General features: G+C 41.5%; 1 protein-coding gene across 9 annotated transcripts in view; it reads right to left on the bottom strand.

The window, feature by feature from the left end:
- The window catches only part of IGSF5 (immunoglobulin superfamily member 5), a 62,572-nt gene that overhangs the window by 13,676 nt on the left and 27,950 nt on the right, over positions 1 to 20,946 (bottom strand). For 5 of the 9 annotated variants that reach the window (XM_034753032.1, XM_034753084.1, XM_034753075.1 and 2 more), the window contains 6 exons: positions 19,265 to 19,585; positions 17,898 to 18,206; positions 8,851 to 8,976; positions 8,270 to 8,294; positions 3,732 to 3,844; positions 1,248 to 1,324 (listed from right to left, as the gene is read on the bottom strand). In XM_034753032.1, the coding sequence (XP_034608923.1) occupies positions 1,248 to 1,324; positions 3,732 to 3,844; positions 8,270 to 8,294; positions 8,851 to 8,976; positions 17,898 to 18,206; positions 19,265 to 19,585 (971 nt within the window). The other 4 variants (XM_034753102.1, XM_034753040.1, XM_034753066.1 and 1 more) reach the window with 4 other exon arrangements.

Here is a 20,946-nt window from a genome sequence, read left to right as displayed (position 1 = left end):
GCTAGGCTCTGTCGACAAAAGAACCTTAGATGGAGAAAGGTGGTTGGTCAAGTAGTCAAAGCCTTCTCAGGAGAGAGTAACACAAGAGAGGCCAGGGAGACACCTGTGTATAGAAGTTAGCTTTTTAAGTCCCTATAGTGGCCGAGGGACTGCAGTTTTGCCATACTATTACTTTGTGGTAACCTATATCTTTCTTCTGTACTGTACAGGGGAGATCATTATGGAATTGAGCTGCACCATTCTTCATGTCACTTTGTTGTTCCTACATTCACCTGAGTCTGTCACTTAGTGTCATCCTGGTGCTTTCTTGTAACAGCTATTGTTCTCAGCTCCAAATCAAATAGACCAAGAGACTTACATGTTGAGAAGAACAAAAATCATAGAAGAAATGAACTTCCATATTACCCTGATCATGAATTACAGAGGGCAGAGAAGCCAGCTCAGTTAAATGTGTGAGAAGATAGTCTTGTGAATGATACACTGCCATCTTTTATGCCACAAAGTATGCTCACATTTCTTTTCTAACCAATGGCACTTTGATAATGGTCCATCCCCTTCTTCCCACCTCCATTGAAATGAAACAGGAAAGTTTCCTGAGAGAAGTTCCGGTAAAATAGCCATCGCATTAAAGCATGTTCCAAGGGCATGCCCCATAGTGTACTTTATACCTATATCACCATGTCATCTCAAAACATTTTACGAAGTATGGGCCTGATCCAAACCCTGCTGAAATGAATGGAAACTCACCCAATGAGTTCACGGTGGTTTGGATCAGGCCCTATGTACATATAGTGCTACTGAATTGCAGCATCTTATGAGCTTGAAAACAGTAGCTTACAAAAGCAGGGAAATGTTGCACATTGAAAGCAGGGCAAAAAACTCCATAATCTAATGGGACGGGGTGGTTGGGAATAGAAAAGAGCATATGATAAGGAGCCTAGATCTTGCGTAGTTATAGCCCAGGCTGGTAAGAAGGTGCAACGTCATTGTAATAAAAACAAAAATCTTTTAAACCAAATTTTAGATTTTTAATTTTAGATGCAAATCTAAGAAACTAGCATTAGCATCCAGTGTATGTCCTGAAAAGTAGGCGTTTCATAGAAGCTAAAAGGAGATAATGTTGAAGGCCAGAATGGAGCCCGACTTGGCTTTTAAATTTCAGAGTCTTTTAGAAATCCATGATCTAAGTATAGTACATATTTGCTATATGAAAATGTCAAGATCTCAGTGGGTTATTTGCCAATTACCTCTGATGGGGAACTGACTTCTAAATCTTCTTCTGTGCGATGAAAGTTGGAGGCCATTGGGGGAAGAGGGGCAATTCCTGTAACAGAAGAATATATAAGATCATTGTTATTCACTGTCCAACATGGCATGAACCATAAATCATTCTGGTATAAAAATAAAATATGATTTGTTACTGTAGGTGTTTTGCAGAGTTACTTCTGCCAAATAAATTTTCAAGGATCTCATCTAGGAGACTGTTGAATCTTCTTGCTGAAGTTTATCTAAGCTTGTCTAAGTTTATACTTTATGAAATAGCAAAATATTGCTTCTGCGTACCCCTGCAATCTTCGTAGTAGATGCACTTCTTTATATTTAATTGTTTTTTAGGAAAAAGTGTGCATAGTGGGATTATACGCTGTGTACAATCATTTTACATCCTTTAAATGTTTGATACAGAAAAAGAATCTGATTATAAATACAAGTGGCAAGCAAGAATTTGAGGATTTGGTTGAGATTTACATTTACTATTTGTTTATATATGTTCAAAAACAGGCCTCCTGTCTGGGAGCTGGAATTTGCATTACATTAGTCATTTATTGCTAAAATCTTAACTCTCTAGTATATTTTCATACATATATTCAGCAACATGGAGAAAAGGATTGCAAAGGACAATTGTTTTTCCCTGTATTTCTGTGAGGAAACCTAAGCTGTTCAAAGAATTGGGCTCTTTCCAACTTTTGTGTCTCCACCTATATCTTCCAGATGTGGTACAACAGTTAGTGGTCTACCAAGTCCCTAGCCACCACTCTGTGGTCACCATCAGTGAATGCAAACATTATAAAAACCACCAACAACAAATGTAATTGTTGGGTTTTTTAACCTCCCCCACCCCCAGGATTATATAGTCTATACAGTTAAGAAGAGAGCTGAGTGAATAATTAATTTTTTGGTTCGGTGGCCAAACCGAAAAATCAGGAGGAAAAGTCAGTTATTTTAGAACTGAAATTGCATTTTGATATTTCTCACTGTGAAAAAATTATTTGGGTTTAACTAAAGGGTTCAAATGTCAGTTTGTAATGGCATTTTTTCAAGAAAATGTGCCTTTGGAACAAAAAGTCAAAACAGTTCATTTTGAAAATGTCAAAACTAAATATTTCAAAAAAATCAGCCTATTTTGGCTGAACTAGTCACCAAATTTGTCCTGAATTCTTGAATATTTTTAGTGTTCCCAAAAATGTATTTGTGGGGTAATTTACTATTCCCTCCCCCCCACCCGCACACACACAAATAAATTGCCCAGATCTAATTAAGAGTTCTACTACATGGTAACAGAATGTACTGTGGTGGGAAACTGAACATGTCAGTGGGGTTCACCATTCCATAAGTATATCATCCGTAAATATATCATCCTCTAAGAATATCTCTGTGCTATTGTATAAGATAATAAACCAAAGAAATACCCACCCATGCCTGAAAAACTATGAAGATATTGAAATGTTACCCTGAGATATCATTCCTAGAGTAGTACTTTTGTGGGTCACACTGCATGAATGAACAATACAACATTTATTGCATGAATTAACTAAAAACATATGGTTGTACCAACTGCAATTATTAAGTAACATGGGTAGCAAAATAATAGTGATGGACGAGCCATAAAACAATCATAGGTGCGGTTGTATTCAGAAAAGCATCCAACATTGCTAGAGTTAGCTAAACTATTGGAATTTCTGCAAAACTGGATTGGAAATCTCATGCCCACAGGCTCTGTTGTGATGTTTCTTGCATTTTCTGCTTTCTGACAAACTGTAAATCACTGCAAGATCAGCCTTCCTTGTGGGATTCTGGTACCTCCGTCTTTGGCCCTCGCAGGAATTTGGAAATGAAAAGGCACACAGAAGATTTTTTTTTTTAATAACCAAAGTTTTTGCAACTTCACAAATGCTCAGTTCACACGTTCACTTAGACTTTTGGGCAAAGGTCCACCCAGGAGCGGCGCCAGGGTTTTTGCCGCCCTAGGTGGCAGCTCTCCTCCTCTGAGCATCCAGGGGCCCTGGGGTCTTCGGCGGCGGGGGTCCTTCTGGTCCGCGTCTTCGGGGCACTTCGGCGGCGGTTCCCGGAGCGAATGAAGGACCCACCGCCGAATTTCTGCCGAAGATCCGGAGCAGAAGGACCCCCCACCACTGAATTACCTCTGAGGGCAGCAAAATGTAGCCCCCCAAATCCTGCTGCCCTAGGCGACCACCTACGGTCGCCTAGTGGAAGCACTGGCCCTGTGTCCACCCCTACAACTACAACTGTGTTTGGAAGCCTCCAAACACCCTAGCATTCTGAGAGATCAGAACTTTCCTGAATAGGGTCAGGCCCACATTGTGTTTTCCATAATATATTGGGTATTCTAAGACTTTATTTAAGTAGCACAGAGTAAAAAATGCACATTTCTTGGAAATCGGTGAGCCAACTCTATTACGCTTGCTTCATTATCACTGACATATTTGACTCACTTGGCATTTGTTTTGTGTACACTGGGTCCTCTGGACTGTATCCAGAATTTTCATTACCACTGCTTCTCCTCGTCTTCACACTACCATCACTGGTTTTCTTAGTTGAAACTTTTCTGGAAATAAAAATTCCAATCATTAAAACCTACATTCTATGAGCATTCTTAGGCAGTATCCAACAGAGAGAGAGGCACAAATTCTCAAAGGTATTTCAGCATCTAACTCTCATTGATTTTTATGGAAGTTAGGTACCTAAATACCTTTGAGGATCTGGGTCAAAGGACTTACAGATGCATCCAACTTCCAAAAAAGTAAAGAAAAATAATGTATAATCCTTGAAAGAATTTACCCACTGCATGCACGGTCTTGTATAAATCCTAACTAGGCTTTGCTTAAAAAGTTCTGATCAGCTGCTTAATAACATTTGGGAAATTAAGATGATTAACATCTTAAGACTTCAAGTGTGTGACCCATTTCAAAATTTTTGTAAAAACTAAAGCACAACGCCATATTCTGACTCGATTGTGTGATTTAACCACAGCCCTGCATTGGGAGCAATAGAGAGAGTTTCCCCTGTGCGCAGGGGGACTATGCAGTCTGTCCCTCTGCCCCCCCACACCATAGAGGAGGGTGCAAGCAGCTTCTGGTGGTTCAGTGGGGCTATGACTCTGCCTCTGCCTCCCACCCTCCAAGCTCCCCTTTGGGGTAAGATGCACACCTGGAGTTAAATGGAGGGAGTACAACTGACAGGTCTTTTTGCAAGCTGTGCAAGGCAACAGGAGGCTTCTTGTGTGCACCCTCCCAAACACACCGTGTAAGGCTCCGTCACAATCTGACCTATGGCCCTGATCCTGCAAACATTTACACACATGCTTAACCTCAAGCAGGTGTGTCGTCCCACTGAAGTCAATAGGATTACTCCTCCGTTAAGCACCTATGTAAGCATTTGCAGGATGGGGGCCTACATTTGTAGCCAGTGGGACACAGATAATACACCTCTATTTATCACTCTGTTGCGCTACAAGGGATTTTACTCGTCATTTATTCCAAATAGCCCAAGTCTGGGGTCCTCCAGGGCACGCTGCAAGGCCCATCTCTTTGCCCAGGCTTTTGGGGAGAGACAAGCCAGCTAAGGGCAGGGGTATGCCGAAGAAGGGCTGGGATTTGTAGCTGGAGTGGGATTTTTTTCTTTGTTCCCATTATGTGGGGAAATTGCTGCATTTATTTCTATACTTTTAACATAATATACAAGGTGCCTAGACTGTCAGACAGGGGCATTTTCAATGCTTCTATAGATCTAAATAAATAGATGTTAGGATCAGATGAGTAGACTGCAATGAGTTTTTTAAAGCCCTATATGAAACCAGAGTCGTTCCAATGCAGTATTTGGGGATAGAGAGCACTCATTCATAGATATAATTAGAAAAAAAAGGCACCAGTCCTGCAAACACTTATGCTCGTGTGTAACTTTAAACACATGAGTAGCCCCTTTGTCTTCATTGGGACCATTCACATGAGTAAAGTTGCACATGTACTTAAAGTCTTTGCTTTGCTGAGTTCCTAAATTCAAGCTAAACCCTAAGGCCCTGAACCAGCAAAGTACTTAAGCATGTGATTAATTTTAATCATGTGAATAGTCCCACTGAAATCAACAGGACTTCTTGTGTTAGACTAGGGACTAAAAAGCATGTACCATTTCATGAAGCTCCAACTTAATTTACCATGGGCCAAATTCAAGCTCCTTTTTATTTTAATAATATGTGTACACAGGAAAGAGGCAACCAGACATAACTGTTATGCCCTGCCTTGCACTCCTTCAAAACCTGTGGAAAAAACACTCTGTGGGCCCTCCGTGAATAGAGACAAGCAGGTGTGTACCTGGATGAGGGCAAGAGATTCGAACATTGTGTTTTAGCATGTACACTCCCTGAACTACTAACTTCATCTGTTGTGTAGATTCCCTCTTCAGAGAATCATATGGTATGTCTACACTGCAATTAAAAATCCATGGCTGACCCATGCCAGGTGACTTGGGCTCATAGGGCTCAAGCTAAGGGGCTTTAGAATTGCAGGGTAGACATTCAAGATCAGGTTGGTGCTGGGCTCTAAGACCCTGTGGTGTGGGAGGATCCCAGAGCTTAAGCTGCAGCCTGAGCCCAAATATCTACCCGATGATTAAACAGCCCCTTCGTCCAAACCCTGTGTGCCCGAGTAAGCTGGCATGGACCAGTGTCAAACTGCAGTGTAGACATACCAATAGGTTCAGCCCTAGCAGGATTAATCTATACAGTGAGTCTGGTCAGGACTCAGAACACGAGCCACAATGACAGATACTTTTGCAGCAGTTTTATTTGAATCAAAAATACAAATTGACTTGGACCTGCATTTGGCCTCAGATGCTTTGTTGATTTAGTCCAACCAATTTATACATCTGTACCTGATAAATTGGTTGAAACAATAATTATAAACAGAAAAACAAAACACCTGGAAGATTATGATATGATCGGGACTATTCAGCATGGTTTCTTCACAGGGAAACCTTGTTTCACTAATCTCTCAGAATTCTTTGAATGGATCAATAAAACAGTGGATAAAGGAGAACCAAATGACAAAATGTATTTATGTAGTGTTGTTGTAGTTGTGTTGATAGATTTTCAAGTGGCTGTTGACCAGGTTTCACACAAGATGTTACTAAAGAAGTTAAGTATCATGGGGTGAGAGGCAAAGTAATTCATCAAAAATAGCTAGGAGACAGAAAACAAAGTAGGGTTAACTATCCCAGAAGCATAGAATAACTATAGTTGGATACACAGTGCACACCTAAAAAATTACACAAAGTAACCCCACTGAAAAAGTTTTCTGTTCACATTAGTACTGACAAATAGGATCTTAATATTGATTAACAGGATCCTACATTTTAAGGTGTTTCAACCTAATGCAAAAACAATTTGTTTGCTTTGTATTCAGATGCAACTGATACTAAGTAGGAAGTGCTGACAGGTATCACTGGCCGCTTTTTATATAGTATAACTTATGATCCTTAAAAAAGCAGGGGACATCATCTAATTTGTCTGCCAATCTGTCTCATTTAATTTGCATCAATCTGTCTCAGTTTCAACCTTTCTTCTGTATCACAGACATTCTAGTTGGGTTATACTCTGTGCAAGTTGTAAATCTACTGTTATCTTGACTGAAACTTGGAAGAGAGAGCTGTTTTGGTGCACAGTGACCTCCTGTGGAATTTGTTGCAAATGCTAAGTGTTGAGGCTGGAGGAAATCTGGTGCAAATAGGAATATCTAGAAGTATAGGATCAAATCTAAACCCATATTCAGTAAAGAACTTGAGCATATGCTTAATTTTTGGGTACCTGAGTATTCTCATTGGCTTTATTGGGACTGCTCACAGGCTTATAAGTTAAGCACATGCTTAGGTATATTGCTGAATGTGGAACTCAATAACTAGATAAAATTTTAAAAAATTGAGATATACCTATCTCATAGAACTGGAAGGGACCCCAAAAGGTCATTGACTCCAGCCCCCCTGCCTTCACTAGCAGGACCAAGTACTGATTTTGCCCCAGATCCCTAAGTGGCCCCCTCAAGGATTGATCTCACAACCCTCATTTTAACAGGCCAATGCTCAAACCACTGAGCTATCCCACCAGCATTTTTATTGTTTTCAAAAGTTTTATGGGAATATCAGTTACAGTTTTCAGTAATATGGTGTTGCTGATTCACTCCAATGAGTGTAATGGGCAATTTTCTGATGTGGGGGGGGGGGTTTAAGTTAGTGATTTACAGTATCTATTATAACTTCCAATTATGTAGCCTTGATTGTATAATCATTTTGTATAACCATAAAAGTGGAATGAGATTTTGGGCTGTACCTCTAAGGCTATGTCTGCACTGCAAACAAGGGGTATAATTCCCATATAGCTCACACTAACGTGATGAGAACGGGCACGAGCATAAATAATAGCATATCCCCAGCAGCACTGCGGTATGGCTTAGCCGTGCCGAGTACATACCCACGAGGATCGGGCAGGTTTGTACTCAACACAGCTAAGCTGCTGCTGCTGCCCATGCAACCCCGGTATGCTGCTATTTATACTTGCTAGAGCGAGCATGTGTACACAAGCAGGGAATCACACCCGTAGCTTGCAGTGTAGTCTAAGAGGCTCTGCATAAAACTTGCATCCCGGGGTGGGGGCGGGTGATGCTGGTGGCTTTGAGCCACTTTTGCTTCCTTAGGGTTCTGGGCTGCTGAGGGGAGCCAGTGAGGCCCCAGAATAATTTAGAAGGGCAGCCTGTGGGTGACAGCACTGCCCAGAATTCCCACAGTGCTATAGGCTGTGGCCCTCCCCCACCTCTCCTGGCACATCCCTTATGCCTAGGCTTGCGATGGGGGCCTTATAGGGCAGTGTAAAGCTGCCTTGCACAGTTCTCTCCTGGACAGATCTGGGGCTCTAATGGCTCTTTTATGGTGTCGCAGAAACATACAAGGGGCATAGCAGAGGGGGAATCCATGGTATTCAACTTACCTCAACTCCTTTTGATAGGTGGACTCTGAAAGAAAGGAAGAAATGGTTTTAAAATTCAGCAAAATAAAATAAGGCTTGCTACTGAGGTTCTCCCACTTTCTCACAGTTCAGACTGTATTTTAATACAGAAATTATCTCATAGCCCCCTTCCCCTCCCGTCTGCAGTCACATAACATCCTGGTGCACTTACTTACATGGAAAATTAATGCTAGGAAAGAAATTACTGAATGCATTTGTAGCTGGTGTACATTGTATAGCTGTACAAATCTAGGTGTAGTTGTACACTGACTTTCAATGAGATTTGTATTCTAAGTCATTTATCCACTTTTGAAAATCTTACCCTTCCTTTTTACTATTGACAGAAATACTAACGAGCCACCAATTCCACTGGAAACAAGTTATATCGGAAGAAGTCAGCAGGCAACTATTTGGAGTATCTACAAGCCACTGGTTATCAGAATCACCTCTCTGCCCTGAACAATCCTTACCAAACTGTGCACTGTGCTTTAACTGAAATAGTAATAGATTAAATCTAATTTAAGGTTTAAAAAATGCAGATCCAGTAGCAAAAATCCATTTACCTTTGTTTTTTAGGCAGCAGTATATTATTATAAAAATAATAATGATCAGAAGAAGAAAACCAACTGACAATGTGACTGCAAGTATAATAGTCCGTGTCCGCGTGCTGTCTTCTTGGTTACCATTTTCTATTAAATGAAATGAAGAAGCATTACAGTAGCAGAGCTGCGACCTTTCTTTTTCTGAAGAGCATGACCAACTTTCTGGAAGCATTATTAAATTACTGGTTGATTATTTAAAACAAGAGATGGATTTTGTTCCTCATTTGTGTTCAAAATGACTTTACCCTATATTGATGATACCCAGTACCACAAAATGCCTTGATCATGATAATTCTTTGTTACAATTATTCTACTTTAGCTGCTAGTTATATTTCTGACAAACCTAGGCTGCTAATTTTCTTCATTCTTCCCACTTAAATGTATTTTGTAGACATTCTGAGCCCAATCTAAACCCCACTGAAAGCAAATGGGAGCCTTTCCATTGGCTTCAACAGGATTAGATCACACTCATTGTGAATAATTCAAAACAACCTCAGTTGTCCACTGTAAAGGACAAGCATGTTAACAACACATCTATTGAGTTTGAGATTGCTTAGCACATTCCTGCATCCTGGACTATAACATATAATATTGCATAGTGATGTACAATATGCATTTATAGTGTTTTCACATAACTATGATTCGATTTTTTTTTTTTACCTGTAATGCTAAATCAGGTGATTTCAAAATCATTCAATGTATCGCTGTTTCTGGTTGCCACAAACAAAAGGTGCTCACCATATATCCCTCAAAATAATCAACATTAAATTGATAGCTTTTACCCTTTAACTAGTTGTCAACATACAATAGACCAGAGGTGGGCAAACTATGGCCCGCGGGCCACATCTGGCCCGTGGGACCTTCCTGCCCAGCCCCTGAGCTCCTGCCCTGGGAGGCTAGCCCCCAGCCCCTCCCCTGCTGTTCCCCCTCCCCTGAAGCCTCAGCTCACTCCACCGATGGTCTGAGCAACGGGGCTGTGAGCTCCTGGGGCAGCGCAGCTGCAGAGCCGGGGCCTGACCCGATGCTTTGTGATTGGCTCCAGCCGGGCGGCACGGCTGTAGCGCCACCAGCCACCGGTGCTCCAGGCAGCGCAGTAAGGGGGCAGGGAGCAGGGGGGTTGGATAGTGGGCAGAGGAGTACGGGGGGGGGGGGTCAGGGGCGGGGGTGTAGATAAGGGTGAGGGCAATCTGAGGGTGGGGAACAGGGGGGTTGAATGGGGGCAGGGGTTCCCGGGGGGCAGTCAGGAATGAGAGGGAGGGTTGGATAGGCTGGCGGGGGGCAGTCGGGGCAGGGGTTCCTAGGGAAATCAAGGGACAGGGAGAAGGGGTGGTTGGATGGGGTAGGGGTCCCAGGGGGCTGTCAGGAATGAGAGGAGGGGTTGGATGGGGTGGCGGGGGGCAGTCAGGGGCAGAGGTTCTGGGGGCGGTCAGGGGACAGGGAGTGGGGGGGGATGGGGCAGGGATCCCAGAGAGGCCATCAGGGAACAGGGGGGGTTGGATGGGGCAGGAGTCCTGGGGGGTCAGATAGGGGGTGGGGGCCGGGCTACTACTCCCTCCCCTAAGCAGCCCTCCATACAATTTCCGAAACCCGATGCGGCCCTCAGGCCAAAAAGTTTGCCCGCCCCTGCAATAGCCACTTCTTCTGATGGTAATATGGCCCTGTCCATCAGGCTCATCCAATATCTGTGGTGCTCTTTACTAACTGGACCAATCTTTGATCTTCCTAACTGCAGTGAGCAGCCTCAGCCCAAAAGCTAAGGCCGGCTCCAAAAGCAGTCCAAAATATAGCCCTAGTAGCTATATTAAAAACAAACTTCAAATCCAACCCAAAAGCACAAGGTTTGTACGGACTTGACAATACTGCCTCTGTTGCACTGGATTTGTGTGTGTCATGTCCTTTTTAGTGTTCCTAATTAAAGATGGGCCTGAATGGCAAAATTTGGATACAGGTTTCAGACTCACCAAAGTTTGCAGATGTTCTTCTGGGGTTTTGGATTGGCCCCTTACAGCATAATAGCCCTGCTGCAAAATTTGGACTTGAATTTGGATTCTGAACACTCCAAAGATTGGATGGTTCACAAATTATTCAGTTTAGTCTCTTCTCTAATCCTTATGAACTATCAGCACATAAATTGATCATGCAAATTAACCAAATTAAGCATTGAGGGGCTGCTCCTGGATTTAATTGTAAACTACTACCCAAAATGTTCCTGGATTCCAACTTTAATACATATCCTTACCCATCTAGAGCACTTCAAGAATGTATTGTCTCCATTTCAATAGTCATTATTAATTCTCTCTCCTAAGAGGATATTTTGCCCTTATGTGTGTGAACATTAATTCCATGGAGAGTAATGGAAATCCTGTGTATGCATGCAGCCATCCTCCTCCTCCGGCCACACACAACACACCTAATTCCCCTCAATACTTTCTGTTCACTTCATTCTCTACACACCTCAAACAGCAGATTTTTTTCCCCCTTCATCCCAGTTTATTTGAACAATGAATCCTTCTCCCATTCTGTGCTCAACCTCTGACACACCTTCCTTCTCTGTGCATCTTTCTGAATCCTGTCCGCCTTCAAACCTCATCACAACAAGTTTCATCCCTCTTTCTGGTCTAGGGCTCTTAATGCACTCTCTGAGAAAACTAACCATCCAGATCCTGCTACCATTTAAATAAGTGGCAAACTCCCATTTTACATTAAGGGAAGCAGAATCAAGCCCTTAATTTTCCAGGTCTCTGTTTTCAATCATTCTTCCTAAGATTGGCCTTGTATAGCTTTTGTTCTGCCTCACCATAACTTCTGAGGTTACCAGTATATTATAATCTGCAGCCTCGTAGTTAATATGTATAAATCAATTGTGAAGTGTTTTGTGATTTTTTTGCATGGAAGAAATAAATCTACAGCATAAATCTGCATTTTATTTTATTTTATTTTATTTTGTGCCATACAAAATGCTATGGGGATTTTCAGGTAGTTAAAATATTAAATTAATATTAATCTTGCCTGTATGTTTAATGATGTTTTTAATAAGTTATTGCTCCCAAATATCAGTTATTTTGAGTATTCTTATTTTAAGATCTTGTTTTTATATTTAGCTTCTTGTAATACCTTTCTCAGTTAACTTTAATACAGATTTGTGATAAGACACATGCAGAAAATAATGTGTTGTGCTAAGTCATATCAAGGTTAGATACAAGCAGTATATAGATTAATAGAGGTATGTTAGTCAATATTTTTTTAGTGAGTCCTAGAAACAGATCTCCATATGTGATAGCCTAAGATTTCTGTTTATTAGCTGCAATGTTATACTTTGGCAAACACTACACTCTCATTAGTTTCACATTTCTTGGTAAATACAGCAACTGGGATGCTAAGATTTGAGGAATATTTCTTACAACAGCTTCATTTGTTCTTGTGATTTTCATTTAACCAGCCTTTGAGCCTTCATGGCCTATTCATTTGCCAGAGTAAGATGGCTGCTCAGGTCAAATTCAGGAATAGTCTGCTTTTCAGGCAGCACAGAGCAGAAAGAGGGAGCAAAGGAAGGTGTTTGTACAGTGCCTGCCCTTGAGCTTTGACATAGATGGATCACTAAGACTTGCCAGCATTGGAATGTAGAAGCAGGAAGATGCCAATGGCACTGCTCCTGTGCTCTGTACCAGCTCTTCTCCAATGTACTTGTCACTCAAAATGATCACTCTGTTCAGGAGGAGTGTTTTTAACACTTGTGATTCCCAAGAACTATATTGATTTAAAAGCAGAAGACTCTAATTATCATTAGAAATTCAATATTAATTGATAGGAAAAGCTAAGCACAAGAAACCTGCACTGCATAATAATCATATACTTGGAGTTCTAAAAGTGTCCTTAATTCTTTCCCTTACTTTATCCATACTCTATAACCTCAGGTTAATATACGTCTAATAAGTCTCCTCTCAGCATATTCTCTAATAGCATCTTTCACATTAATTCTAAGTTATTTCCATACTGTGGGAACTCCTTCAGCATGCATACTTTAACCAGTCCAATTCACTGTCATTCTGTTGAGATCAAGGGCTACAAAAAGCCTGCACATTGATGTCAGGAAACTTTATATGCTTGAAACAAGTCTTACAAGTAAAGTGCCCAGGATAATTTCAGATATTTCAATAAACCTAAAAAAGTGCATTGCTTAAGGAATCATCTTCCTTCATTTCTTTTTCACCTGAATCTTCTGTTTAAGATGAGATTTGTGTGGCATTTTCACTGCAGTGGAGCACAGCCATCTTTCAGGATTGATAGGGAACTAGCAGGAAAGGTACTTCCTACTGTGTATCACTAGAATCCATTACAAGAGATCTTCTGTATAATCTAGCAGAGGGGGAAATGAGATTGTTGTGTGCAAAACACAGCAGATTTTCTTTTTATAACATGGATGAGAACAGACTGACTGTAGTATTCTTGAAGAAGAGGGGAGTCTTAGGTTTCAGTAAAAAGCTGTTACGTGACAGCAACAACGTAATGGATGAGACTGCATCCAGGGTCTGGCTCAGAGAACTCTAAGGGTACATCTACCCAGCAACGGCGTAAATCCCAGTGGGGGTAGATGTACATGCGCTAGCTCTGCTCGTGCTAAAAATAGCAATGTGGCCACAGTGACACACGCAGCTGCTTGGGCTAGCACCTGAGTACAATCCCGCCTGATCCCTTGGATACGTACTCAAGGGGCTAGCCCAAGCCACTGCCCGTGTTGCCTGGGCCACATTGCTATTTTTAGGTGTTAGCTTGAGCAAAACTAGTGTATGTTTGTCTACCCGTGCTGCAAATTAGACCTCCCTCCCAGCTACTGTGAAAATATACCCTCTGACTGTGTCTAGCCTAGCCTACTTCCTACTAGTTACCTGCGGTGTCTGCAAGATGGCATTGTACCACATTGTCACTCATAGTTCAGTATGTTATGGACACCATGAATGTGCCTGTAAGGAACTGGAGCAGCTGCTGCCGGTATGGTTTAACACTTCCATATAAATCAGTGTGAAAAATAAACACCCACAGACTTCCCAGTTTTCCTTTCCATCCCCCTCCCCATCTCAACTGCTGTCATCATTATCATCTGCTTTTCCCAGTTTGGCAGTTTAATTAATCTCTTCCCTGTTTGATCTTTCTGCTTGTCCCAGGGACTGCAGCCCCAGGGGAACTATAGTATTTTGCTAAATTGTGAGTGAGGAAGCCCTCACCTTAGTCTCTCTAATGTCTACACTACCACTTATACAACAAGGAGTCCAGTGGCACCTTAAAGACTAACAGATTTCAGATGCATCTGAAGAAGTGGGTTTTTTACCCATGAAAGCTTATGCCCAAATAAATCTATTAGTCTTTAAGGTGCCACCGGACTCCTTGTTGTTTTTGTGGATACAGACTAACGTGGCTACCCCTTGATACTTGACTACCACTTATGTTGGCAAAACTTATGTCACTCAGGGGTGTGAAAAAAGCACCACCCTGAACAACATAATTTTTGCCAGCATAAGTGGCAGTGTGCACAGAGCTATGTCAGTGGGAGAGCTTCTCCTGCTGACATAGCCACCACCGCTCGTTGGGGTGGTTTAATTATGTTGACAGAAGAGCTCTCTGCCATCAGCATAGAGCAGCTATACAAGAGATCTTACAGCACAGCAGCTGCATTGGTATAGCTGTGCCAGTGTAAGGCCTCTAGTGTAGACATAGCCTAACTGACAGATTAGTTAAATCCCTGTGGGCCAGGCCCAATGTAACATTATCTGATGCCTTGCCTTGGACATTAAATAAAACACTAGGAAATTCAACTAGCAATCCTTACTTTGGCCATCTCTCCTTTCAGATGTTACAAGTGAAATAAAGGATCAAATGACCTCATCTGGAATATCGTGTGCAATTCTGATCTCCCATGTTTCAGAAAGATGAAATCAAACTGGAACTGGTGCAGAGAAGAACTACTAGGATGATCTGAGGAATGGACTCAAAGAGCTTGGCTTGTTTAGTCTAACAAATAGAAGGCTGGGGGGAGATATGACTGCGCTCTATAAATACATCAAAGGGATAAATATCAGAGAGGGAGAGGAGTTATTTAAGTTAAGCAGCAATGTGGACCCCAGAACAAATACATATAAACTGACCATCAACAAGTTTAGGCTCGAAATTAGGCAAAGGTTTCTAACCAGCAGAGGAGTGAAGTTCTGAAGCAGCCTCCCAAGGAGAGCAGTGGGGGCAAAAAACTTAACTGGCTTCAAGATTGAGCTTGATAAGTTTATGGAGGGGATGGTATGACAGGACTCCCCACAATGGCATGTGGCCCATCAGTGACTGCCTGTAGCAAAAATCCCCAATGGCTGGAGACGGGACACTAGATGGGTAGGGCTCTGAGTTACTACAGAGAATTCTTTCCCAGGTATCTGCCTGGTGGGTCAGATTGGCAGAGACCGTGGGGGTTTTCACCTTTTTCTACAGCATGGGGCATAGTAGTCACTTGCAGGTTTAAACTAGGGTAAATGGTGAATTCTCTGTAACTGGAAATCTTTAAACCATGATCTGAGGACTTCAGTAACTCAGCCAGAGGCTAGGGGTCTATTACAGGAGTGGGTGGGTAAGGTTCTGTGGCCTGCAATGTGCAGGAAGTCAAACTAGATGACCACGATGGTCCCTTCTGACTTTGGTAAGGGTATCTGAGTAGAAATATACATTACAATTTTAAACCTAACCAGTGTCCCATAAGCGACTTGCCACAAGATGTCAGAACATGTTAGTATTAGAGCTGAATGGGTCTAATATTTATTTAATTTTCTTTCTTGATATAGGAATTCAATACAGTGCTCCTGTCAGATATTTCTAAATTATTATCTGCAAAAACATTAGCGTTTTCAGTTCCCTAAGTAGCCCCTGAAATCATGGTAAAAGTTGCGGACCCCCCAAATCAGAGTTTGCCCGCCCCCACCCCCACACGCGGTCCCATTGGCTTGACTGGAGCCACCCCTCCAAATGTAGACGTCAAACTATGCCTATGCTAAGAAATCTTTAGTGTGTTACTGCATAATCATTTTCCCAAAGAGGAATGCATGATGGTCCTATATGATCGCTAATTATGTACTAATTGTGTCTGTGACATCTGTTTTTCTCCTCTTCTAATGTACAGCATGTAACTATGGAAACTGTGAGTGGATGCCTCAATAGTTCTAGAATGAGTAGGCCGGGAATGTAATCATTTTATTAAGTTCTCAGGACAGATCTCTTTTGTTTAGTCAGTAATTAGAAGCAATTTAACTTAGAGGAAGTCTTATTAAAACTAGTAAAATGGCCTTTTTCAATTGCATTACAAAGTAGTCCTGAGAAACTTGCTAACAATGTCTCACACTAAAGTAAAAGGCCCAGCCAATCTGCCTATCTATTTATCTAGGTTTTTATACCACACCCGTCATTGTAGTATCTGAATGCCTTTTATACATCATGCCAGCGCCACCCATTTCAGAACACGGAATGGGTCACATATCACATAACACTCCGAGGGGTGCCAACTCAGTCAAAGAGCTGTCAGTTTGATGTCAAAAGCTCAGCTCCTTTTTTCCACACTCACCCAATCAGTAAAAGAAACATGGATTTAAGGACCTCCTCTGCCTAGGGGAAACTCTGGGTGGCACAGAGTCACCATAAGGGCTTCTACACCACTCCTCCAGCTCCCACCATAGGAAGGGTGAAAAAAGTGTCCTTATGCCCCAGTAATCTCACCTTTTGTAACAGCCCCTAGAGACCATGAGCAGCTGGTGTTAATTCCAGCAGCCTTGAAACTCCTCTGCTTTACAGCACTGGGAACAAACGGCTAGATAATTCCCAAGATTGAAGGGCCAAAAAGGGCATTTTCATGCCTCCTCCCTCTGTTTCACCAAGCGCTGCTTAGCCCCAGTTGAGGATCTAGTCCTGTTTGTTCTTATTGTGCTAGCGCTTGGAAAAGAAAACCATCCATCACTACCTCAAAAACAGGTTTGCAGATCCTGGCCCCTAGCTCCGCTGGCTTTGTGCTACTCAGGCAGCACAATGCAGGTGGCAGCTCAGCTTATCCAGCTGGTTGGTGATTCCCCTGGCATCGTGGTCATATTAAGCTGTGGGATTAATTGCCACAGGTTGCTGGTGAGGCCAGGAACTTAGCAATATGTTTGGGTGCTGGCCACTATCTGGAACATGACACTGGACAAGATGGGCCACTGGTCTGATCGAGCATGGCAATTTCTGAGTTGGAGTGAAGCTTGGGAATGTGCATGCGGCTGGAATGCCACAGTTCTACAGTCATCCATGGCTGATGGAACAGCCAGCACCCCGCAGGAGGAAGCACGGTGGGTACCACACACAGTATGGTTCCTAGGTCGTAACTGCAATGGCAGAACAGCTTCATGCCTGCTGTGTAACCTTGTGGGCGCATTCTGTTGTGCACAAGTGTTTACTTTGGCTTGAGTGTAGGGGTGAGATCCTACTTCTGTTGAAGTCAATGGCAAAACTTTCAGAGTTCAGTAGAGCCAGGATTTCACATTATGATTTAGTCCTGTGCAAACAAGACATAGCGAAAGATGTTTATGTGACTGACAGAAATCTATTGTTATTTCATCGCCTGAATCAATTTTTTTCAATGCCTAAATTCATGGGGTGAGATCATGCAAAAGGCAGAAAATCCAATTTTGTATGCAATGAAGCCCTTAATAAGCATTAGGGAGAGTTCTGCTTCCCTTGTGCTGCTCCAAATAAAGAGAATTTAGTGATGCTCAGGACTTGTGCTGGTGCTCGGCACAGGAGTCAACGGTGGCTCCAGGCACCAGCACCATGCTTGGGGTGGCAAAAAAGCTAGAGTCGCCCCTGACAGGAGTGAATTTAACACTATGTGATGTTTGTACTGTTTACTGGAGTTTGATTCTGTTACATTTGCAGGTGTCATGTTGCTTAAACTGGAATAAAAGATTTTCAAAATAAAACAAAAAGGCATAGTATAGAGAATGTTCACTTACCTGCAAGAGAATCCTGCACAATAAGGGTTACAGTTGCATTCTGGGGCTTAGGGAGTGCCTCTATATAAGCTAAACAAGTCAGCGTCTCATTGGCCATCGGAGTCAAAGTTAAGGTGCTCACTTCATTGTGAAGATCATTAGAGCCTTGACTGTGGTTAGTGACATACCTGGACTTATCTACAAAAGAGTTGTTTATCATCCAGGTCATGTCTGGAGCTGGAGCCCATCCTAAGGCTTCACAAACAATTTCAATTGTTTCGTTCTTTCTTACTGCCGAGTTGTGATCTTTGATGAACAAAGATCCATTAACTGTGGGGGAAAAGATGATTTGTTCCTTCAGAATATTTAACTGCAATGGTGTCTTATTGCCAGTTTTAAATAATCTTTTGCTACCAAAAATCAATCATATTTTGAAATTTGCAAGTTAAAAAAAATAATTAAAATAAAATAGAAGACCTAAAACATAGGGATGTTGTTTACATGAGATAAATGTGGAGCCATTGCAGCTTCTTGGCCATGTTATAGTCCATTTTGGCTTTACAACTAGACTTAGTTTTCCACCATCTGTTCAATGAAAGCTTTGGAAGTGTCACTCTTTGGCCATACTGAAATATCTCCTGCACCAACTAAAGGACCATGTGTCATCAGGATTTTATTTCTCTGTTACCTCTTAGAGATGTTCTTCAGGTTTATCACGGAAAGTTTATAGAAAGGTAATGCTCTGGGCATCAGGCTTCTTCTTTTTTGGACAAATGAGTAGTAGATGGAGGGAAGATTCCATTTTATTGGATGCACTTTCTTAATAATGATGCTTGAGGAAACCTACAGAGAGGATGTCTGATATACATGAAAGGTTTACTGTATCCTGGAAGCTGTAGTGTACAGCAGCAGTCACATGAAGGATATCACCTCGTGACTCAGAGGCTAAACCCCAATAGAAACTGGGTGGAGACTGACTATTCCTAGGTCAGACAGTAGGAAGAAGCTCTACTTTAAATGCAAAAGAAGTTTTATGTACAAAAATGAGAAAAAAATCCATAAGACTTTGGCCAAAAGAGATTGTTTTTGACTGATGGCTGGCAGCACTGATACAGGCTTCTGGCACTTTCACACAACCCAAAACAGAGTAAGAGCTGCTACAGGAAAAAGTGAGCACAACTGAAGTCTTTTGCAGTGGCAGCCTCTGGAATGCCAATCTGTACATGAAATTACTGATCCATCTTTCAAGATGAGAAATATAGCAGGCGTAGGGCATTCATTGAAAGTCGATACACATACAGACTGGTAATTTTGGCATTGTGCCACAGGATTTCTGTTAAGTATAATTTAATAAAAATTCTGTGACAAAAATGAAAAGGCATACACACCTTGCACAGAAAGAAAGGCATAGCTGTTGGAGACACCAGTTTGGATGCTGCATTCTATTTTACCAGAATCGTTCTGTTGGACGTTGTGGATGATCAGCTCTGAGGTAAAATTCTCACCACTGGTATAATTTTGCTGAGTGAAGCGAACCATTGTTACAACAGCTCCTCCAGCGTGAGTTGTTGTGAGAACAGCATTCCCGTTTAAAAGCCAAATGATAATTTGCCATCCTTGTGACACAGTACAGTTAAACCGGGCCTCTGAACCAGCTAGGACTGTTGCATTAACTGGGCCCTTTATAATAGAATAACCAAAGCCAAAACCTGGAAAGAAAAAAACAAGAATTGTAAATATACCAGCACCAATGTCAATGAGGTGCCTTTGGCTTACCTTGAATATTCAGCAAGATAAGACTACAAAACAAAAATACTTGGCTCTGAGTGACAGCACTTTTTCACATGAATATTTTGCGTATTTGACATCTGAAGAACATATCAGAAAAAACCACTGAGTCCTCTAATCTGGCAACATATCTCTAACAATGAATGATAGCAGATGCTTTCGGAGAAAGCTTAAAATCCCCATTATCATTTAATAATTCCCAGTAAAAAAATTGATGTTAAAATGGAGTTAAGGATAAGGAAGGTTGACTTTATATCAGTAGTTTTAAGGTCGAATACATTGCAAGGATATTGTATTATCCCCAAACCAAGTGTTATAAACCCAGGAAATACACAATTAGAGTTAAACTTAAAAGAAACCTAAACAATTTACCATATGGAAATGCATAGTTAGGGCACTCAACAACCTGAACCCTGCTCTGTAGTGACAACGTGCAAAAACAATGTGATTATGACTGAGTCATTTTAAGTGTTTGTGATCCCAGATAAGATTAAACTGATTTTTAAAGACACATTAGATTTTTTTTCCTTTCATAGTGTCACTACGGAGCAGAGTTAAGGCTTTTGTTGGAGGAGAACTTTCAGTTATGAAGACTAATGGGTGGGGAATTAAATATATGTTCAAATGTGCCTATGCACAAGATTTCAGTTAATTTTAACTTATTTATCATTTGAAAAGTTACATTATACCTCAAATTCTTAAACTGTTATTTCCTTAGGGGGGGAAATACACTTTACTTTCAACCCTCCAGGAGGAGGACAGTAGAAATAGTCATGGGAATAAAAGATTCAGTACAGACAGATTTGCTTTTATGTTCATGGAAGACTGTTATAGAGATTTGCTGCCTTCACAGGTTTCCATTAAAAACATTGTGCCTTTCCACTGCATTGCAGTCTCCTAAATATCTCTGTATATGAGCGACAGAATAGCCAATCAAATGCAAACTTCACTTCTACTGTTAGTTATCAAAATCATAAAATACATTGTAAAGCACTCTCCTTTCAACAGAAATAGCCCATTTTTCCTTGTATAGTTGCAGCTATCCTTAGCATGCATCATTATCTTAAAGGTGAACTGGAGTGCTTTAAAACTTACAGTTGCTTCAAGTCCTGAAACACAATTATATGTAAACACTTAACATGTTTTATTAACAGTTGTTAAAACAAAATATGTGAAAGACAGTTCTTCCTCTTTCTACCTGCCAATTCCTAAACTGAGGGCATCCTAGCCTACAACCTCTGATGACATCACTAAAACAGCAGTGGCTTTTGTGATGTCGGTA

This window comes from Trachemys scripta, chromosome 1 (assembly GCF_013100865.1).
Source record: "Trachemys scripta elegans isolate TJP31775 chromosome 1, CAS_Tse_1.0, whole genome shotgun sequence".
Classification (NCBI taxonomy): Eukaryota; Metazoa; Chordata; order Testudines; family Emydidae; genus Trachemys; species Trachemys scripta.
Note: the sequence above shows the minus strand (reverse complement) of the source record. Positions and strands in the feature narration are given on the sequence as shown.